Source organism: Petromyzon marinus, chromosome 2 (genome assembly GCF_048934315.1).
Source record: "Petromyzon marinus isolate PM22_M1 ecotype Great Lakes invasive population chromosome 2, UKy_Petmar_22M1.pri1.0, whole genome shotgun sequence".
NCBI lineage: Eukaryota > Metazoa > Chordata > Hyperoartia > Petromyzontiformes > Petromyzontidae > Petromyzon > Petromyzon marinus.
The window spans coordinates 19,153,469-19,172,504 of NC_133668.1; the positions used below are offsets into that span (position 1 = coordinate 19,153,469).

At 43.0% G+C, this 19,036-nt stretch overlaps 2 protein-coding genes across 5 annotated transcripts in view; one reads left to right on the forward strand and one right to left on the reverse strand.

The window, feature by feature from the left end:
• The window catches only part of UBE3C (ubiquitin protein ligase E3C), a 37,822-nt gene extending 31,654 nt beyond the window's left edge, over positions 1-6,168 (reverse strand). Inside the window, exons 1-4 of one of the 3 annotated variants that reach the window (XM_032959957.2) lie at positions 6,023-6,168; positions 2,732-2,824; positions 1,230-1,283; positions 57-131 (exon numbers count right to left, since the gene is read on the reverse strand). In XM_032959957.2, coding sequence (XP_032815848.2) covers positions 57-131; positions 1,230-1,283; positions 2,732-2,797 — 195 coding nt within the window. In that variant the 5' untranslated portion in view covers positions 2,798-2,824; positions 6,023-6,168. Of the gene's footprint in view, positions 1-56; positions 132-1,229; positions 1,284-2,731; positions 2,825-5,837; positions 5,941-6,022 lie in introns of those variants that run through there. The other 2 variants (XM_032959984.2, XM_032959974.2) reach the window with 2 other exon arrangements.
• Positions 6,169-11,168: 5,000 nt separating this feature from the next.
• Positions 11,169-18,427, forward strand: LOC116945544 (uncharacterized). 2 transcript variants are annotated; one of them, XM_032959944.2, is made up of 4 exons: positions 11,169-11,870; positions 12,360-13,064; positions 16,493-16,647; positions 17,756-18,427. In XM_032959944.2, exons 2-4 carry the CDS (start codon positions 12,491-12,493, stop codon positions 17,945-17,947), a joined length of 921 nt encoding a protein of 306 aa, XP_032815835.1. In that variant the 5' UTR covers positions 11,169-11,870; positions 12,360-12,490; the 3' UTR covers positions 17,948-18,427. The 2 variants fall into 2 exon arrangements, with proteins under 2 accessions (XP_032815835.1, XP_032815826.1); XM_032959935.2 differs by having other exon boundaries at positions 11,169-13,064.
• The last annotated feature ends 609 nt before the right edge of the window (positions 18,428-19,036 follow it).

Below are 19,036 nucleotides of genomic sequence, written 5' to 3' on the forward strand. Positions count from 1 at the left end.
GTCAACCCAAAAAACAAGTTCACGCATATAAGGGATTTGGGGAATGAGCAGCCTACCTGCTTGCCACGTTCCAAGCATCCACGCACAAAGGACTGTATGACAACAGCGTTCTTCTGTCGCCTGCGTTCCTCCTGCAACGCAAAGTCATGGTCAGCCCCTCGTAAACAAGACAGTTAGAAACCACTAATTCATATGTACCGGATATCTATATTATCTCCTTACACATGCATCCAGAACTCTATTTAAGCTATACAATATGTATTCTATGGTTCTTTCGGTAAAGTCACATAGATAGGAAAAATGATTATAAAATAATACAAATGAAAATAAAGTGAATAAAAAATAATCTTATTTTGACTTTACCGAAAGAACCATAGAATTCCTGCAGTCACCAAAGTTAAGTAAAATCTATACAATATTTTATTGGTCATTGGGTTATATTTACAGTATTATAATAATAAATCTAAACTAGTTTAGTTTATGGTTGGTGTATGTGCAGTTGAAAAAATATATTTATTTGCATTATCCAACAAGCTGGCATTTTGGTAACGTGTCAGACGCACAATCAAAATACTGAGATTTTTTTACTTAAAACCTTAGTCAGGGTAAACTTGGAAAATCATCGCTTTGGGATGAATAATATTTGTACCACTTTGCGGCAAATCCACTGTTTTAGTCAGACTTGTACCCGCCATAAGATGGATGTTCCTCCACTGTTTCAGGACCATTAAGTGTTATTAGCACGACCCCATTACTTGTTTTAGCAGCAAGATACTGACTTTAATGTATGCATAAGGCTGGGTATCTGAGGCTGCATCATTTCTGAAACATTCCATAAATGAAATATTGAATGTCAATGAACTTTAGCACGATTCAGTTGTTGAATGACAAATACTTAGTATTGGCAGAAAGGTCACAAATTATTTCAATAAACATTTCAACACTTTATACATCACTAGGCTAGCATCTTTAAAATACAATGAAACACATTCTTCTGAAGGTGGGTTCGTTTTGTAATATTTCAATTTTTTTCCATAAAATGCCCCCAGATCACCTCAATCGTTCACCATGTTCTTACCCAACTTAGGATGAAGCAAATAAGTAAAATAATTCATATAATATATTTACATACATTTGTTTCAGCTGATGTGGAGAAAGTCTCATCAGCTGTAGGTTGTGCTTGTGTGAGACATTTGTGCACAATGACAACCCAAGAAAAAGCCTCAAACCTCTCTCTTCCTCCGCTCCTCCAGTGTTCGGTTCAGCAACGATGATTTCTCCTCCTGCCAGCACAACCATTAGACTGAATTATCGCTTCAACTTATCTTATTCCTATCACTAATACCATTCCATCTGTGATAGTTAAGTTATAAGGCGAAGGAATATTAATGTTATGTTTTATCCAGGTCAGCCTCAGTCAGTCTCAAGACTTTCAGAAGCTCCTGCAATGGGACGTTTGGACACATTCTTTAAGGAGTTATTTTGCATGAAAGTAAACCGAAATAACCAGAGAAAATCCAAGAATATGAAAGGATAACACGCAAAAGATATACAGACCGGTTCACAATACGTTAAATGTGCCTGCTATAATTTACTGGCCACCTCGCAGTCCAGCCAGTATCACATATCTGCATGATCCACCAACCCTTGCCCCCGAAGCAATCGATCAGTTAGCACAGCATCACATCAAGTTATAAACGATCCTTACAAGGTAACACCAGAAACCAAATCTCAAGTCACTTCATCAGGCATTGTGATGGAAAATTATTACAGATTTATGTTTTGTCCAAAGGGTTTTTGCCGCATGTGATTAGAAATATTTATATATATTAGCCCTAATAAGTGCAACTTGACGTAAAATTAGGTATACTTTTTTTTTCTGACAGATCTTTAATGTCATCAATGATTGAACTGATACCTTCAATTCATGATTCATTACAATCTAGTTTAATGAAAGGTCGTCCCATAATAGGGCTCAAGCTCTAAGTCGTGCCAGTTCATTGCTCCGAAACAGCCATTATGAGCTAAAAACAAAGTAACGCAGCAGTGCCAACTCATTGTTTCTGTCACCTAGGTGTGAAAAGCACCTAACCTCAACAGTGACACGATCAAATAACTATGCAGATTTGCAGCAGTGATATGACCAATATTGGCCCTGTGAAAAGTAACCCAGCCCGAGCTGCACTAAAGCCATCAGAAGTTCTGGTCTATTGGTCAACCACAATTATGATCAGCAATCTGTAAAACATCCAGCCCCCCAGTTTAGAAAACAGCATCTCAGCAGTGGCATCTCATTGCATTGACAGGAAAATTAGCACCGTGATAGCCATTAAGGAATCTTTTAGAAATGCCTCTGCTTATTGCGGCAAGGTAACAACACAGTGTGGTATTGAATTCTAAAAGTTTTTGATACGGATTCATTTATGCAACTCGGAAGGTCTCATCATGTGCCAAGGCTCATTTTCAGGATCCTCCCTGGTATGTGTTTGCCAATGCTTATTTTATAGTTTTCTTGGAGAATAAAACTCACAAACCCTCTGGTGCTCGACCACCCACACAGACAAATAAGACATATTCTCAACATAATTCACCAACCCTCCAAATAATGATCTGTATTCCCAGCGTGTGTGACTGCATTCCACTTGTAAAATGAGACTCGTGTACTGTTCTTAATTTCTGTCTCTGACCACAAGGCACACAAAGCATTTTCCTGCACAGGTGCCACACGTACCCGCCGGCTCGCCCCACCAAGGGACACCGTGGGCTTGGTGCGGAAGTCTCCCTCAAAGCTGAACATTGCGCTTGTCTGCTGGGTCCCTCTGTGCTGCAAGAGCAGAGCAATTCAAATGCATTATAACTAATCCACAACTTCACTTCATACACGCAGATATATTTATGAACAGGCATGCACCGATTCACAAACCATTGCACTCTGATTCGATAGATGTAAAAATGAGTGTAATTTTTTTCAGTACAAGAATAATCCTTTATTATCTCATTTGAAGCATGTCTCTCACTTTTTGTTTTACCTGTAACAATATTTTGTTCCATTAATGTCAAGGCAACATTTGTACATACTGTATACGAATTGTAAATACTCAATTCTTACAGTATAATCCGATGCATGAGCAGGGGTCAGTAACCTTTCAAAGAGGCATTTTCTTGTTTTTGTCTTTGACCAAAATAGTTTTAGAGCCGCATCACACACAGAGATACTTGTACACAAACACAGCAGGTATATAGCAGATTACAAACACACACTGACTTAAATAAAGAAAATAAGTGATTAAATAAAGGTATATATAGTTCTCCCCCCCCCCCCACTTAGTTATTCTTTAACAATACAATTTAATCGTACATGTTGTTGTCACCAAGACATTCCATCATGACCCATTCCCTGTAATATTTTATAAATTGCTTATTAAATTATGTTTAAGAGTTACGTTAATTAGAAAAAACAGGTGCTCGTAAGGGGGAAACCAAAGAGCCGCAAGGGGAAAGCAGCCGCATGTGGCTACGGAGCCGCATGCTGCCGACCCCTGATCATGAGCAGACACAAATTATTTTAATTAATACATTACATTCTTAGTTATTGTCACGCAAATAAATGTATTAAGATGTGTAACTGTCATGTGTAAGATGTCACACAATCGTCTAGGAAGATATGTGTATGTGTAAGGTGTCATGCACAAAATATTATGTAATTCACCATGATGCATAATGGACAAGGTATCACATATCTGACAAAGTGGTACTGTAGCTAAGAACTCGACTCACAAGATAAACTCAAGACAAGAGGACCATTTAGAGCTTCAGCACTTCTCGAAACCTGTCTCGTACAACATGCTGTTGACTTCCAAAAGTGGTATTTAATTACCCCGAGGCGACCTCTACATGTGAAAGTTCGACTCAAGGCATGTGGACGTTCGACATGTGGAAGTTCGACTCCAGGCAGAGGTCGCCTCGGGGTAATTAAATACCACTTTTGGAAGTCAACAGCAAGTTGTATGAGACAGGTTTCGAGAAGTGCTGAAGCTCTGAATGGTCCTTTTGTCTTGAGTTTAACTTGTCACTTCAAAATATATTCTGCATTAAAATCGCGTGAATATAAATCGTAATGTTGATGACAAAAGATTTGCGTTTCATGATCAGGCATTAACATTTTAATTCACCTACATGTTAAATACAATGTACAAAAATATATTTTGGTCATCAATTAGCAATACAATCAAATTGTGAATAAGTGTAAATTGCTGGAAAAATGATACACGAAACCAAAAGTTATTTTCAGTTACGATCTATAATATATCACCAACATTAATAGAGAAAAATGGATAACGTGGACAATAAAAATATGAAAAAAGCAAGCCATGTATAACTGAACAAGTTAATTAACGGTAAAATATGAGAAAAGCAAGCCATGTATAACTGAACAAGTTAATTAACGGTACAAATACAAACTAAAATATCACTCAAGAATACTCTAAATCTTTCAATACGTGCATATTCCCTGCTATTGACATTAAGATGGGAAACATTAACTAAAATATTTAAGTGTGGAGTGATGCAAGCTAGGAAATACACGGAGACAGCAACAAGGCTAGATGGATTAAATAAAAAATACGAGTGTTGCTTAAGGTTAAATGGGCTAGGGCACGACATGTTGAACTTATTTCGCACCGTACGTAGCCAACCATCGTTAGGAGGCATGGCTGATGAACAGACAGGTGGGTTAATGGTGGCAGAGAAGGCGTCTGAGAGCATGACAACCGTGGAGATGGAGCAATGATATCAGTTCATGCACAGGTGATGGAAGGAGGCATCGCAGGACTGAGGATGGCGATTATGAGAAAAGGCCTTCATCCAGGAGTGAAAAAAAACCGAAGCTTAAGATGATTGATTCCTCCTATTGAGAGACAAAGGCCCTGCATGGGAATGTGTAATTTCCACATGGGTTAGGACCGCCAATGGAAATAAGCACCCTCCCCTGCGTTAGCAGAGTAACTCAATTTTCTGTAATACCAAGCACAACATGTGTTAATGCAAGGTATCAAAATAACAAGGTACACGGTGACATGGAACAAAATATGAAGCTCAAAGTGTCAGCCGCTTGCTTGTCTTTTACACGGCATGATGTACAATATGAGGTACTGTATGAGATCCTCTGATCAATGACCATCCATTCCACATTGCAAATCTCAAAACCAAGATTCATGAATCCACAGCAGATTCTGGATTAACCCCAAAAACTATTCTGAGATATGTATTTGATCAAATTCCACCTCTCATTCCAGACCAAACCTCAAGATCCTCATGCTAGACCCTTCTCCTTGATCCAAGTCTGATAGTGGAGTTGTTCACGCACTGGGCTATGAACCAGAGTTAAACACTGCTGGTGGGGAGTGATATCTGAACCGTTTATAGAAGCGTCCCCCTACCCCTAGCCCTTTCGTCAACTAGCACTGACCACCGCGGTGGCGATCGGTCAAACGCAGAATGAACAAGGCCTGAGGAGGCCTTCATCCAGCAGTGATTCACAGCCTTCAGTTAATTTACTGAAGGCTATACTGTACCTTCTTTTCTCATTTCATATATATGAAGTAGCATTCCCAATTCCATACACTGATCCCAAAGTCATCAATTTAAAATCCGCTATCTCAATTTCCCAAATCCTCATACACCCCTGAACCCAAATCCCCGATTCCCTAACACAGATCCCAACTGTGCAACCACTAAACCCATAACATACAATCCCTACGCCCAAACCATACGACCCAATCCCTAAAGCAGGCCTCTAATCTCAAGAGCCTCAGTCCCAACGATACAACACCCAATACCAGATGCTGGATCATTGCGCTCATCCATCAGAGCTCCCATTCCCTTGACCCCCAACCCCACTCATCCCGGGGATCGATCTGCGTCACGGCCACTCTCGTCACGGCCACTCTCGGCCACACCCCTCTACCCCGAGGGCCCCCGTCAACAGCACCGCAAGTGGCCGCCGTGGCCCCCGTGGCCTCACCGTCCTGTGGGGGGCCCCGAGGTCCACGCCGCCACCGCGGCGCCCGTGACTGCGCGCGCCCAGAGCCTCCAAGCTCAGCAAGCCCGAGCCCCGGAAGTGAATCCGACATAACCGGAAGTGACACCCCCCCTCTCCAATCACATCGACCACCGGGGGGGGAAGTCGCAACATCCCGGACGTGCGTCACGTCTACACCCTCCCCCTACACGGCGCTCCGGAAGTCGAACCATGCGCCGTTTCAGCTGCACGTCCCAACCGTAGCGTTGTTGCCCCGGAAGTTAAACTTTGTACACAAGAGCATGATACATTATTTTTTGTTAGCCATTAGCTTTTGTAACCAAATTACTAATTAAAAAAAAACCTCAGTGATATACATTTTATCTACGCCTGTCCCGTAAGTAATTATAATCGCACGTTATCCCCACTCCGTCACGTGACGCAGGGGATTCCCCGCTCGGCCCACGTGACAGTGGAACTCCTCGGCTGACGAACTCGCCCGTGGTAGTTGACTAGCACGTGCGTGAATGCTGGTTGGCTGATTATGGCTCAACAAGAACGTTGAGGATTCTGAAAATTCCACATTCCTATGGTTGGGATAAGTCTCTAAATATGATCAATTATTTATAGGCACCCTAAATTATATATTTATTTGATCGCTTGGCCTCTTCGGCTTTCAAGACTAGTGCTGTCGAGGGACATGTGCTTAAAATAATTCCATGAGATGTGCTATTACATTTGGCTTAATTGGGTTTGTTTTAGGCTTGTACATTTTCAAGAATCCCCAAAAATTATTTAATGCAGTGTATTTCATCCATATTTGTATTTTTATTAGCCCACATGCCAATATTGCTATTGTCCTTCCACTACCCGACAAGGTTGTCACATTTACAAACATGTTATTAAGGGGCCGTCCATAAATGACATCACGCACCTGGGGGGGGGGGGGGGGGGTCAGACATTTGTGACGTGTGACGAAGGGGCGGGGGGTGGAGAAATGTGACGTCACATCAAAATGCGCAACTTTCACTAAATATAAATTAAATATAATTGTTATAACACTAATTTTGATTCATTTTCAATATTAACTATTTGATCATTTAAATTGACTAAGGTCACCTTTTATTTATTCCATGAAGAGCATTTTGCTTCTCCATGGGAGAATGGAGAAGCATAAATTTTGTAAAAATTTTGAACTATTGTTATTAAACATTTTGATTCTAATGATTCTACCAGGGCTTGAATATGTGATTGTTATAATTGTACTCTACATTTTGCTTCGTTCTACTACAAAGTTTCAAGTATGTTTTATAGTTATAATTACTTTTAATATTTTATAATTATAAGAGAATTTCAATATAATATTCTGAACATCTGCAGTTTTAGTTAGGCGTTGAATATTTTCAAGTGAATTTTATGCTAAATTTCAGCTTTCCAACTCCTTTTTAATACGTGTTTTCTCCTACAGCATCAGAGTGCAGCGCCACATTAAATACGCACTACAATGACAATAGTTTCAAGTGATTTGAAGCATGTGTTTATTTTCAAAATGGAAATATGGTTTTAGGGGGGGGGGGGGCAGAGCTTTGTGACGTCATATCTCTAATGTGACCATTAGTTACTGTACTCTACTGTTGAGTCCTAATAAGGACGAAACTGGACTACAGTCTCTGTCTCACTCACTGCTCCCTGTTGGTTCATCAAATTTTCTCAATTTATTGATGATAACGTAAGACAATATAAGCACAATGCAGTACTTGGTGAACTGGTGGCTTTGGGTGATGCTTAAGGCTTAGAGTTTTTTGTACATACAGTAGCGTTTTATTTAAAATATTATTTTCCAGCCTGTACAATTTTTCTGTTGTGATGCTTTTTTTCGTCATTTACAGATGTGAATCTGATGTAAGCTGCAGGTTGTGAAACTGCTTGCAACTGGTTGCAGAGATGTCTGCAACAATTCAGTCACGTGCAACCAAGTTGCCCAACTGATTGTTTAGGTGTCACCTCAACTTCGTGTTTTTTTGTGTGTTCTTGTCACCTACATAGTGTAATACCCGATCACAGTAGGTCCTTTTTCTAACGAGTGTGGTGGGGTCATGGAGGAGGCCAGTGTCTATGGGTCGGCCACGGTGGCGATATATTAACTCCCTCGCCTGGTATGCAGGAATACATGGGTTCGATCCCGACCCTGACGCCTGTATATTTGCGAGTTTGCATGTTCTCCCCGTGGTTGTGTGGATTTTTATCCGGGTGCTCCGGTTTTTCCCTCCACATTTAGAAACATGCGTTTCAAGTATTTTGGCTGCTATAAACAATGTCCACATAAGCCGATTAGTTGACCTGTCATTTGAGGCCAGGTCGCTTCTGAAAAAGAGTTACCTAGCATCGCGGGGCTTACCGGGTAAAATAAAAAAATAAAAATTTAGTTTAAAAATATATAGATAATTTAGTTTATGGAGTGGAGGAAGTGGGATGGAATGTAGGGATTGCGAATATTGTAAAGGAAGAGGGGGACAGGGGGGGGGGGCAAGGCTGTGGGTGGATTTGCACTCGAGGACAAGGATCTTGTAGTCCACACACTCATGAATCAAAATGTAGTAAAATGAGGTCAGGACTGGGGGGATAGGGGAATGGGATTCACCAACCCTGAGCCCGAATGCTGGACTAAACGAGTGAATGCTGCACTCTATGTACATGCCCAGATTACGATGGTTACTCGTGATCAGTAATCATACTACAATTACTGATAACGAGAGATATTTGGTATAGCATTTTCAAAACAAGGTGACATGATGAATTATTTTTACAATCACTGTACTTTGCTTAAATTAATGCAGCTTAGGTTTATGCAACTTCGAAATTAACAGCCTATTGGTGCCCTTGCATTAACCCATGCTGTAATGTATTTTAGAATTGTATCAGATGTATTTTCTCAAATGAAAGTAATAATTAACGATGCGATTTGATGATGAAGAAATACTCACATTTATTTTTGCATGATCCTGCTTAAGAAGACCTGACGAATACCTTTTAAGGGGCGTTTTCTGTAAAATACAATCAACCGATACATGATGATTAACAGTAATCTCATTACACAGAGTGAACGGCGTAATACCACAAGTATGCCAGCACCTACTTTTAGTAATCTTATTACTCCAGTGGGAGTACTATTGCATCAGTGCCTGCCTGCAATCACGCACCATTCTGTTTTGATGGCCAAATAAGCAGTTTCGCCACTGGAATCATAAGGCACTTGTTAACCGTTATTAGGGCCGATTGTACAGCACATTACTAAAAATTAATCCCATGAACGTTGGCATTCACATAAATCGGCGTGGTGCGGTCGGAGGTGTTTAATTCCTAAATTAAGTGGCGCTTATTTGTAAGGCAGAGCTTAAACGAACGGTCACGTCTCACGGGAGACGTATGTCCCCTAATTGAATTAAACAATTTATCTGCGTAATAGAGGGGGCAGCGGCGTTGAGAGGCTATTGCAGATGGGTGGGGGAGCCAGGAGGGGAGGTAATGCATGGAATAGGCCCTTTGGGACCCACAGTCAGTCATGCACTGGCCACTTATATCATTAGGAGATTGTGTTGGTATACTGACCACCAGCTTGTAGCCTGCATGGGGCTTTGGAATTGACCACACGATTGTGAGTTCAATCCTGGCCAGGGTTGACTTAACCTTATATCAATAGTCATCATCAACTGAGCTTAATTGATGTGAACTGATGAGGTTTTACTTTTGCAAAAGCAAAATGACAGTTGTCCAAATAAACTAACCCCTCCGACGAACATGGCATTTGCATCACTGGCTTCTGACTCTAAAGTATTCTTGAATCATCTGTGTAGTGCTTTAAGTATTTATCCCCTCGTATGTGTGGGATTTTCTCCAGGTCCTCTGGCTTCTTTTTACATCCCAATCATTTATTTAATTTGCCAAACATCCCAGTCAAAGACCCTCCTGAAAAGAGGAGTCTGACTCAGTGAGGCTTTCCTTGATTAAACGAGGCATTATTATGATACACGACACTTGCGAATGTATGAGAATTTGGACTGTGTTACGTTTTACAAAATTATTAATAGAATTAACTAATTTAGAGTGAAATTCAGTGCAGCTCTTAAACTGGGAACTGTTTAAGACATTAATTTGTTAATGTGACATTGTTTTGTATAAAAACTTATACAATCCTACACAATGCAACCAGTACATGCCCACTGACATGGATTTGCGATTTACGTGCTGTAAATTGTATTCGATTACTAGCATCAGCCTTTGGTAATCTGTAATGTGTTACTCAACGCTTTGACAAGTATGCTAGCCCTGCATAGAACATAGTTTATGAGTATACTACATGTGGGAGGTAACCAACGTACTCTGATAATATCCACATATTCAAAGGGGATAATACTCAAAATGCAAACAGACCCATTTTGTGGATTACCATCTGGCTACCCTCACAGGACAGCAGGTTCGTAGTATCACGCATGATAATATTTCTGCGATCCACAAACCTCACCCCGAAAGCACTGGATTACAGACGAGCACTGTAAACAGAAAGGAAACGTGAGCAAAGGGAAGTTGCGATATATTCAAATGGCAGAGGTGAGCATTTTGGGGGTGGAACGCACGTAGTATACTCATAAAATGATGTTCTATGCGCAACAATGCACGAGCCCTTTCCTGAACCAACTAACTTCCAAAGACCATAACCATAGGCAACTAGCCAGTCAGTCAATAGTTTTACTCCTCCCATGGATGATAACTCTAACTAGCAACACACTACCACTCCCATTTACGCTAACCAACTATCCAATCGGCCAGTAGCACTAGCACCCCCACTAACCAAACCCCTATCACTAAGAACACATTTAGCACTTCGTCTTATCAGGTTTGGTGTGAATAGCACCACCATGCCTGCCTATGGAAGCGGGGTTATTTTTCAATACAGCAGTTTTCACTCAAGTGGCAGATATAATAGCTCATTATCACAAATTAATCCCGTGGTATACATATAAAATAAACTGTTGACACGTATTTGCTAAAACAATCATGAGGCATAATCCTTTGGTGAATATCTCACTTATCATTGGGACAAGTTCATAAATAAAATAAAAAACACCACGGTGGACTTCCCACAAAGTAGTGCCTATTTCATCAATGTCAGGTGGATGAAGGACTGAGTCGATTCCCAACCATCCACTGGTTTTATGGTCCTAAATGTATTTATTTTTTGGGCGTTTACCTTTCTATGGTGAAAGATAACCACTGAGTCAGCCCATCTCATCGGCTACATGGTATACCTTCATATTGATCATAGTAATTTACAGCACTCGCTCTATTTACTGCCAATATCATCTATTATTTTGTCTACCCACGTGACTTTACCGAAAGAACCAAAGAGTATGGATTCCTGCAGTCACGAAAGCTTCAAATTAAGACTTATAATATCATTCGCCACGGGTAACTTATTACTCGCCATTGATGTTAGCCGTGGAATCTAAAACAAGTTTTTCATCGTGCCGTGTGCTAATCACTGTGCCACCGCCCCACTCATGTTTGTGATTGCCAGATAAAATATGTAAATGTATCCTCTTGGCACTCCCCCCACAAATGGAACACCCACCCTGATCTCAGCTTCCCTCTTCCAGCCTTACTCTCCCTTGATGGAGCACCTGCTTGCCACTTGACATCCACTACGGCTATCGGTGCCTCCTCGTCGCACAACCCACGCTCACCTCCTTGGTACGGACGGAATTTCCGACCGTGTCTCACACTAAGAGGACGGTCAAGTAGATCTGCTGTGTACTGGATAAGGACGTGTGTACAAGTGGCCAGCGGGTGGCAGGTGAGTTCAGCATCGGAGGAGAATGATGTGAGGGATACTTTGGTTTGAGAGATACACAACACAGACAAGTTGATATGTAGTCAGTATAGTGTAGATAATTTAGATGCAACAAGAATGAGCGAGAATTATTCGAGTCTGAAGACGTAAATGCATCGTGGTCTGTAGGAACAGCAATTACTTTGCAGAGGAAGAATATAAAATAAACCTGAGATAAATATTTGTATCATGACAAGGTGAAAACATCTCCAACTTACACGTCTATGCAGCACGATACAGTATAGCGTGTATTAAAAAATATATTTTAAGGTACATCGAGTGGATGCTTTTGGGTGCAGATTATATTACATTCGAGATAAACATGGCCTTTTTAGCATTCATATGCATAAACTATTGGGGCACGGGCAGTTATAAAGCACTTATTAAGGCTACCCAGACAAATACTGATTTTTGTTTTATATCCATCACCATCGACTGATCGAATAAGTGCAGGTTTCAACCACGAATAAGTCAGCAAGAAGAAAAGTATCTTGCACGTACCCTGCATCGACTGCTCGAACAAGTGCAATTAGCGAGCACCTATTAAGGCTGCACTCACGCGTTGGCTGCAAGTCCCATCTCAGATGGCCAAGTCGCAGGGATTCCGGATCGACGCTCTCCTCGCCTCCCCGCCCTCCTCCTGCTCCTCCTCCCGGCGCGGGTCTGCCCCGACGCCCTGCCCGAGCCCCGTGCCGCCCTGCCGCTCCCCCTGCAGCCCGTGCGTGGCCCAGGAACCCTGTGGGACAGTGTATCCTCAGCCCTGCAGCACTTACAGCAGCCAGCACCATGGACAGCACCTCCAGCATCATATCCACCATCAGCAGCAACATCATGGGATGGTGCCCAGGGACACGGGACACCTGCACCAGTCCATGCACTGCGAGCACACGCAGCAGCAGCAGTTGCACGCCCTGCAAGAGCAGCGTACGCTGCCACCGCTCGGTCACAGCTTTGCGAGCGGGGAGGCCGCCTACGCGTGCCGGGAGGCCGGGCCACACCACCTCGTGCACGTGCAGCACAGGGCGGGCCTGGGGGTCGCGTTCCCGGGGCCCGAGGCGAGAGCGCGGGGTGGCCCCAGCGGCTCGGTGTTTTTGGAGGCTTGGCTGCGCGCCTCCGGCACTGCTCTGCTGCTGCCTCCTCTGCCACCCCAGTACCACGGTAATCGGGGCGCTCCTCCTCGCACGACGGAGGTTCCTGTCACATTGCTGGGAATTGTTGCATGCCGGGTGGATGTATAGTTTCACAGCCATTGCTTGCAAGGGAAGAAGGACTTGGCGTGGTAGGCACCGCGTGCAATACTTTGAGTTACTCTAGGTACTCTACTGCCATCGTTATTGACAAAAGCTGCGAATGGAATGTGGAATTTCCATCGCTGGTTGAGAGCCGCCAATCGGAACTGGGGCAGTTACACGCTTGTTTGATTTTGGATATACTTTTGTTCTCTTGCCTGTACTATTGGGTTTCTTCAGTAGAGAGAAAGCAGACTATTGTAACTGGATACTATGTCACAGCATGCACAGTCCAGCTCCCAACTATTTGGTGACTTGGCACGATTGGGGATTCAGTTTGGTTCAATGATCGACCATATTTTGGTCTCGTTTTGACACGGGTTGTTAAACGCTGAACCGGGTAACCGTTTTCATAATCGTTCACCCGTTCAAAAATCTGGAAGCGCTAACCAATTCCAGTTTAATGTTGGTACTATACTGTAATGAATGCACTGAGTGGCACGCTTGAACATACAAACCGCACAGCGGTCTAAGTCACCGCGTGGTACATTTTTCCACGTTACTCGGTTAAAACATGGAAGTGTGCAGCCCTGCAATCGCTTGCTCACGCTGATGCTGGCACACGGACCTCAGCGAGAGGGAGCTATGAAGGGTACTAGCGGGAAGTACCCGGCGTTGCCCGGGCGAAAAATATATTCCAAAATTTATCTTAAAAACCTTACATATACATACACAGATACTAAGGTATTGTGAAAGCCCAGTGGGCCGTTTGTCCATTTCTCCACCAACAAAATTATAAGAGGCTTGCACAAGTCCAAAAAGTTATAGAAAGTGGAGGGTAAATAGTTGATCTAAAAGGTTTGCGAAAATTGTCGACCCCCCCTCAGAATATATATTTACCCCCGCGTGTATATATACCTACACACCCTACATACAGCAGAGTATCTGTTGACTCTGTAGTTGTATCTACTAACTGTACAGTAGTATCTACTGAGCCAGTAGTAGCTGCTGACTGTATAGTAGTATTTACTGACTCTAGCAACTACTGACCGTAGTAGCATCCAGTGGTCCTACAGTACTATCTACTGACTGTAGTGGTAACTACTACCCATAATAGTATCTACTGGCCCTACAGAAGTATTTACCAACTCTGTAGTAGTAACTAATCTATAGTAATATCCACTGACTATAGTAGTAACTAACTCTATAGCAGTATCTACTGACTCTATAGCAGTAGCTACTGACCGTGATAGTATCCGACTGTAGCAGTATTTACTGAGCGTAGTGGTATATACTATTTTAGTATCTACTAACTCTATAGTAGTATCTACCAACTCGATAGTAGTATATACTATCACTAGAGCAGTGCATACCGACTGGTGGTACCTGCTATGACTACAGCAGTGCATACTGACTTTGGTGGTGCCTGCTTTCACTACAGCAGTTCATACCGACTGTGGTAGTACCTGTTATCACTGCAGCTGTGCATACCGACTGTGGTGGTACCTGCTATGATTACGGCAGAGCATACCAACTGTGGTGTGAGCAAACTACTAACCTGAGTGGCGTCGTGAGGCCTAGTTCCGTGCAAAGCCCCAGCCTCGCCTAGATTGCCCAGCCGGCCGAGGTGGCACCTTAGTAGGCTGGGCCGCACGCCCCCCACCCCCCCCCCCCCCCCCCCCCGCGCGACAATACTAAGCGCTATAATATTAATATCTACGGACTCTATAGTAGTAACTGCACACATCGGGGTGGGGGAGAAGACATCACTGTGAAGAATTAGCCCTAAGCGGTGTATTTTTATTGAATTTTGAACTCAAAGAAAATGTCCCCCTCACCCCCTTCCCTACCAAATGAATGCGTGCGACTCTGTAGGGGCCGTCCCCTCCACCGAAGGAGTGCGAGTTTCTATGGTCGATTGAGCGCTATAAAGTAATTACTCGAAAACAGCACATAATCGTTTTAGTACTTTAAAGTTGATGGATGGGAATACACAATAGCGCTTGCTCACCGCGGGGCTTACCGTGTGGTACCTGGCTATTTATTTTTTAAACGTAAACCCCATAAATTTTTATTTAAAGCTTTCGTGACTGCAGGGATTCATGTTCTTGGTTCTTTCAGTAAAGTCACGTAGAAGGGAAACAATAAAATAATAAAAATATAAAACAATAAAATTCTCACGACGTTTCGACTGCAACACAAGCAATCATCATCAGGTGTGAAAACCACAGCAAGACAATGCCAAAAGTTTGTGAAAACCACAGCAAGAAAATTTGAAATAAAGTCTTTCAAATTTTCTTGCTGTGGTTTTCACAGTCGAAACGTCGTGAGAATTTTATTGTTTTATATTTTTATTATTTTATTGTTTCCCTTCTACGTGACTTTACCGAAAGAACCAAGAATGTAGAACCCATAGTTTGCGAGCCAAATCCTTCACAAGTGTGCGCACACACACAGGCAAAAAATGACGTTTCTAGGTAAGAAGATATTTAGCCTACTCGTTCACTCTTGCCAGATATCTTGGAAGAGAGCTGGCAGTTTCAAACACGTTATCCCACTAATTAAATACAGTGCTACGTACTTGATTAGACCCACCCATACTGGACGTCTGTGAAAAAGAGCTTCACAGCTTAATGGATTCCTCCACTCTAAGTAAAGATTCAGATTCTAATTAACTGCCCAGTGCACAGAGGATGGGGTTTAAGAAACGTGCCTCTTTCAACTGCCGCGTGGGCTGGGGGGGATAGAACCAGCAGCCTCTTGCTTGCAAGTCTACTGTGGCAACCATTCAACACCTGGCAGCTAGCTCCCTTCATTTCTCTTTTTTTAAAAGGTAAATAACCCTTAGGTTTTATAGTATCATTTCTGAAGTTTCGCTGGTTTTTGTGTCGTTCGTATGCGTCACCATATTAGCATGCGAGTTTGATGTGGGGGTTAGAGCGATCCACTTCCATTTCATAGGCGTTCTTATACAAATCCAGTCCCTACAATTGCGATTGCTGTCTCTTTTGTGTCGAGCGGTCCCGTCCATCCTCCAATAACTTGCAGATCTCAAGTAGCATTAACCACCGCACAACCTCGTCATCCTCGCAGCAGCGGCTTTTGGCGGGCCATCGAACAGACGGTCACCGCATTGCACGCTTTCAGATGCGCTTCCGCGGCCGTCTGGAATGCTCTTCCTTCCGATCTTAGAAAGCGCTAGAGCTACACACGTTTCAACCTAGATTGAAAACTAATTTCTTTAGAACTGCTTTTGGTTTAGTTCGTTGTCCTTCACCTGCACCAATTAGTGCGGTCGGCTACATGCGCTACGAAATAAGTTCAACATCCATAACTACACGTGTGTCCGTGCCGTAGGAGCGATGGCAGTGACCGGTAAATGCAGGCGGCCCCGCACGGCCTTCAGCAGCCAGCAACTCCTGGAGCTCGAGCGACACTTCAGCCGCCAGCGGTACCTGTCCCGCCCGCAGAGATTCCAAGTGGCCTCGGCGCTCATGCTCACAGAAACACAGGTGTGTCGCAGTGTCCTCCTCTAGCCGTCCCACGAATTGCAATGCCTGTAACATTCCGTGTCCGCACTGAATGGATGGGGGCCTTGTGAATGGAGGCAGGTGTCCGAGGGAAACCGAGAGGACGGTAGGGATGGAGAAATGTGGAGTGATATGAACAGTGAAACAAAGAGACACACGCAGAGGGTTAAGAGACATGGGCACAGACATTGAGGAATATGGTTTGGGAGACGGAGCGAAAAGCAGAGATGCAGGAAGATGCACAGAAACAGCCAGAGACATGGAATAACGGTCTAAGATATAGGAGACTCCGAGACAAATGGGGACTCGCATACGAAACGGAGATAACGGTGCACGAGATGGACAGAAACGAAGACTAATGAAACACCTTTTTTTACGTGTGGACCCTTTTCATGCGTTACATGTAAAAAAAAAAGTTGTGCTTTATGTTGGCCAGTTATTTAACCATACGTCACTACATTGGATAGTGCAGGTGGTTAAGGGCCCAGCACCGTTTTCAGCGATTACTCGCCACTGTTGGCCACACGGTCAAAAATCGGACCGCGATTACTGGGTTGATAACATGCATATCAACCCCAAAGGGTTTAAATCAGCGACTCGTACTTAAAACACTTGCGCAAACCAATACATTTAACTAGAAACATTGGAAAGGAGGGGATACTACGCAAATTAGCAGAGTAGCAATAGGCGAATGTCTACAACTTTGTGAGCACCATGGTGAATTAAATAACCTTGGATAGTTAGTTTAGATTTTGTTTTCTCAGCCTGTAAAGAAAGACTTGGAGCAGACCCTGGTATAAAGAGCTGAACCATCAATAGCTGGCAGTGGACTGCCATAAAATCGGGCCGAAGGAATTTTCAGAGAAATAATTGCATAACCATGACTATCAAGGGTAATAGAGTATTTCCGTGGATAACAGCGCATCAACCAGTGCGCACAACTTGTTCTCACTTCCAAAAGCTATATGTACAATAACCAGCAAAAGCGTTTATAGGCCTTCCTCAGATTAGTGCTTTAAAATTGTTCAAAAGGAGTTGTATAGATAAAATGCGATTAAAACAGCATAACTGTATGAACACTGAATTGCAGGTGAAGATCTGGTTCCAGAATCGAAGAATGAAGTGGAAACGCGGCAAAGGTGGGCAGCTGCAGGAGAAGCAAAGCTTGGGGCCAGCACGGAACGGGCAGGCTGGGCGACCTGCTCCAGCTGCTGCCTCTGCCGTCATCACCACAGGACCAGGGGCAAGCAAGGAGCCAGATCGGACCAGCATACCCGAGTAGAATTATTCAACGCGAAAGCCACGTTTGTCCAAAAGCCTTGGAACAAAAGATATTACCCGTCTAAAAAAAAAGGTTGAGAGTTAAGGTTGTCCAGCTCCGTTAGTCGTTGAAGTTCTCGCCTCAGCATGTTGGGCTTAATTATGAATTGGCAATCGCTCCCTTTTGGTCCAGTGTCGGTAAAACAATGTAATTTATCACCAACACTAGAGCAGAAGACCACGGCGATGTGTAGCCAGGGTGACAAGCGTATTAAATAGGAGGTACATACAATAGAAGGTAGCAACTACTATAGCATTTGACCGAGTTAAAATGTATTACTTTACACGGAACCGTTTTACAGATAGATGTACATGCCTGTATGTAATTAGTCACGTGTACCATTCATCATGTTAAAGACACCAAGGCCAGTGGCAACACTTAAATGCATTGCTAATGTACGTGTGCATGTGTTATTAAAATTAATGCCAGTGTAGTGAACAAGTGGTTTAAACTTGGAAGAAAGGTCTTCGATGCTGTGAACACAATTATTACGTTCCTGTCACCACAAATTTAGTGATGTTATGCTGAAAATTGGCCAAAGGTCACGTTAAAAATACTCACCCTACACCTAGACCACACGTAATTGCCCTAATTTTCAGAACCTGAGGGTCAAGCATGGAGTGCTTGGATGGATAGCCTAGATGAAAATAAACCGGTGCAATTAGAATTTTGGGCAGTAGAGAGCAGTACAGCAACATCCAAGTTATGCGCTTTCCACCCACATTGAATATCCCACCATTTATTATGCTTGTTCGCAAAAGCCAAGCCTCCCGACTTTCAATAAAGGATATTGCCAAGTTTGTGCAGGGGGTGGGCGGGGGCAACTATTGCCATGTACAGGCGTCTCGCTTAACGAGCGGAGATACGAAAATTGCTCATTTAAAAATTCGTTAAATTATCGTTTTCTCATCGACCTCATTAAAAACAGTTAGGTTTTGAACCAAAAATGGTTTACTTTTCTTTAACAGCTTTAGCATGAGAAATCAAACATTTTAGTTAAACACCTGAAATACCACGCGAATAACCAGTGCTCACAGGTGCCGGTCCTAA